Source organism: Cryptomeria japonica, chromosome 8 (assembly GCF_030272615.1).
Source record: "Cryptomeria japonica chromosome 8, Sugi_1.0, whole genome shotgun sequence".
Taxonomy (NCBI): Eukaryota; Viridiplantae; Streptophyta; class Pinopsida; order Cupressales; family Cupressaceae; genus Cryptomeria; species Cryptomeria japonica.
In genome coordinates, this window is record NC_081412.1 from 392,061,378 (window position 1) to 392,064,331 (window position 2,954).

General features: G+C 42.5%; 1 protein-coding gene across 1 annotated transcript; it reads left to right on the forward strand.

The window, feature by feature from the left end:
* Window positions 1–425: 425 nt before the first annotated feature.
* LOC131066842 (uncharacterized) lies at window positions 426–2,690 on the forward strand. The gene has a single exon (XM_058001707.1). The coding sequence runs from the start codon at window positions 514–516 to the stop codon at window positions 2,506–2,508; it is 1,995 nt and encodes a 664-aa protein (XP_057857690.1). The 5' UTR covers window positions 426–513; the 3' UTR covers window positions 2,509–2,690.
* Window positions 2,691–2,954: the final 264 nt, after the last annotated feature.

A 2,954-nucleotide genomic window follows, 5' to 3' on the forward strand; every position in this document is an offset into this window, starting at 1 on the left:
TTGCTTTGGTCTTACTTTTCGTCGAGTTTTGGGTTATGGAGGGGTGAAGTAAGGTGAGAATACCTCAATGTATGATTGAGTAGGTTCAAACAACCTCGCCATCACGTAAACTCGACCGGTGAGAGTTGAACCTTGGACCTACATGAAAAAAATCCACAACTTTAACCTTACCAATTGTTTGAACTGTGGATTGAAGCCCACAAATATATTAGTTTTATAATCCAAAAATAATTTAAAAAATTTAATCTCTGGTCCATAAAATAATTTCTCAAAAGGAGAAAATTTAAATATAAGCAAAGATGTAACATTTATGTTTTGGAACTTATCTCCATAAAAATAATATTTCCCCTTAGTTTGAAAACATCGACTTCAATATAACCAGCCCCGTCCATAGAACCATAAGCTAATACGCTAACATAAATTTTGACAGGAGGAAATGAATATTTAAAAATATGGAACTCTTTCCGAAAGCCAAGATTTAAAGCGGTTAGGGGTGAACCAAGCAGAAGCAGAATGATGGAGAAAATAGGGTTTGTGAAGCAGCTGGCGTCCTGCGAGAAGAAAACGCGGGACAGAGCAGTAAGGTTGCTGGAGTCATGGCTGACGGCCAAGGCGACGCAAGTGTCTGATGATGAGCTCAAAAAAATGTGGAAGGGGCTCTTCTACTGCGTCTGGCACGCCGACAAGCGCCACATCCAGGCGGACGTCATCGAGAAGCTCGCCTCCCTCATTCGAACCCTCGACCTCCCCCTCGCCATCCATTACTTGCAGGTATTTCTCCTCACCATGAGGCGTGAGTGGAGTGGCATCGATCACCTCCGCCTTGACAAGTTTTATCTCATGCTCACCCGTTTTTTGCATTCTCTCTTTCTTCGCTTAGATGCCCATTCGTGGGACACAGACATTACAAGTACTTTTATCAACGTTCTCGCCCAGGGCACATTTTTCGCCCTTGATACTTTTCCTGCCCGGGGGGTAAATTTGCACTTTGTCGATGTTTATCTTAACGAGATTGCGGAGTATTTGCCTCTCAGTCAGAGTGCGTTTGCCATGGTTTTTGAACCTCTTTATGGCGTTTTGGCTCGGGTCTCCGACAGGGTTTTGGTAGAGAGGGTTAGGTCTAATGTGTTTGAGCGGCTTGTGGAGAAGGGGAACGAGCTTCTGAAGCGGAGGAAAGATGAGGACGCGGAGAATGAGGACGATGATGAAAATGTGGAGAAACTTGGATGTGTTGCTCTGACGATGGGGATTGGGAAGAGGCTTCTGGAGCTGGCTGCGGAGGAAAGTAGTCTGCAGCCGAATAGAAAGGTTTTGTATGCTCTCTACGAGGAGTTTGGTAAGCTGGAGAAGCTTTATTTGGCGTCTGGGGTTGATGTGCTTTTCAAAAGGGTTAAGAGGCGTAGGGTTTCTCCGGAGAGTGAGGAGGTTAGGGATTTTTTAAAGGATGAGCCAGGAAGTCATGGAAATCATCATATTGAAAATAAAATGGAATTAGATGAGGAAGACAGGTCAATTGTTAAGAAGGTGAAGCAGAAGAAGGTGAAGAAATTGCCCCAGGCAGATGATAAAATGGAGATTGTTGATGAATGCACAGGGGTTGAAATGAAGAAGGTCAAGAAAGGGAAGCGGAAGAAGGTGAAGCAAGCAGCAGATCATAACGATGCTATTGTCATTGTTGAGGGAGGTGCCATGGCTACAGGCAATGGGGTGAAGCTCAAGAAAAATAAAGTAAAGAAGGTTAAAAAGGAAGCTAACTCACACACGGTTGAAGAAGGTATGGAAAGCAGCGTTGGAATGCTGTCAAAGAAAAAGAAGTTAAAAACCAGCTCGGGGCTTTGTGATAAGAATCTGAAAGAGCGAATGAGTGTAGTAGATGAAGCAGCAACTGATGATGGTGTGCATGAGGAGCAGACTGTTGATTTTCAGGACATGAACAGGGGAGCAACTTTCAATTTTGAGGATTCAGTAATCTCCAACCTACAGAAGGAGTTTGAGAAGGTTGCAGCAGAATTAGGCGAAAATATGGACGGTTTCAGTTCCCCTGATGCCACTTTGACAGCACCTATTTCTCCTGGTTCAAAAAAGCGGAAGAGAGTAAAGAGTGCTTCTAAAGAGGTTTCCGGTAATTCAAGTTTAGGACAAAGTAACGGGGGAAGCACAGCTGTTCCCGTTGGCCCTAATGGAATTGGATCTTGTGGTAAAAGTGTTGAGAAAACTGCCAAGAAGGTTAGGTTTTCTATGAAGAGAAATCTTGTCTGGAAGCCTACTAGCCCACTTCCCCCGGAGAGCTTGAGGATGCCTCCATCTGCTACCCCGCGGGGAAGTGCCTTGAAGAAGGGAGTACCACCAGGTCCAATCCGCATCATCAAAGAGTCTCCTAGTCCCCAAAGAAGGATTCTTTTGTCCATTTCTGCACGAAAGGGCAGAAAGAAGTTGAAAAGCATTTCATTAGGTACCAAGCTGGCTCGGAAACGGCAGTCAAAAGTTTGGAGAATAAATTCAGTGTAATTTTTTGTGGAGCTGAACCTGTTCATGTCACAGTTTTTATAGTGAGGCTGGATTTTCAACCATTTATTTAAAGTACATGAATTTTTGCTGTTTGCAGATGTTGGCAGAACATCAAATTGTTTTTGGTAATTTTTTTAATATTTTCAATTGAGATGGTTGAGCAAAGCTCATTTGTTGTTTCATTTCTTCTGTATAAGAAAGGCACCGTCTAGGCTGTCTAAAGTGACGTTTTGGTCACTCTTTTACTGCAGCATTGTTTATTGTTTTAATTGTTAAAATGGAGGATGATTTCTGCTTTTCCACATTAATACCGATGATGAAAAGAACACCACTTAAATTCTGATGATGAAAAGAGCACCACTTAAATACTGATAATGAAAAAATACCTTAAACCTTGGTCATTATTTAATCTTATACATTTAATTCCTTCAAGTTGAACGATACTT

Bases quoted from the DNA above. Each gene is read 5' to 3' on its own strand.
- LOC131066842 (XM_058001707.1), top strand. From the start codon at position 514: ATGATGGAGAAAATAGGGTTTGTGAAGCAGCTGGCGTCCTGCGAGAAG.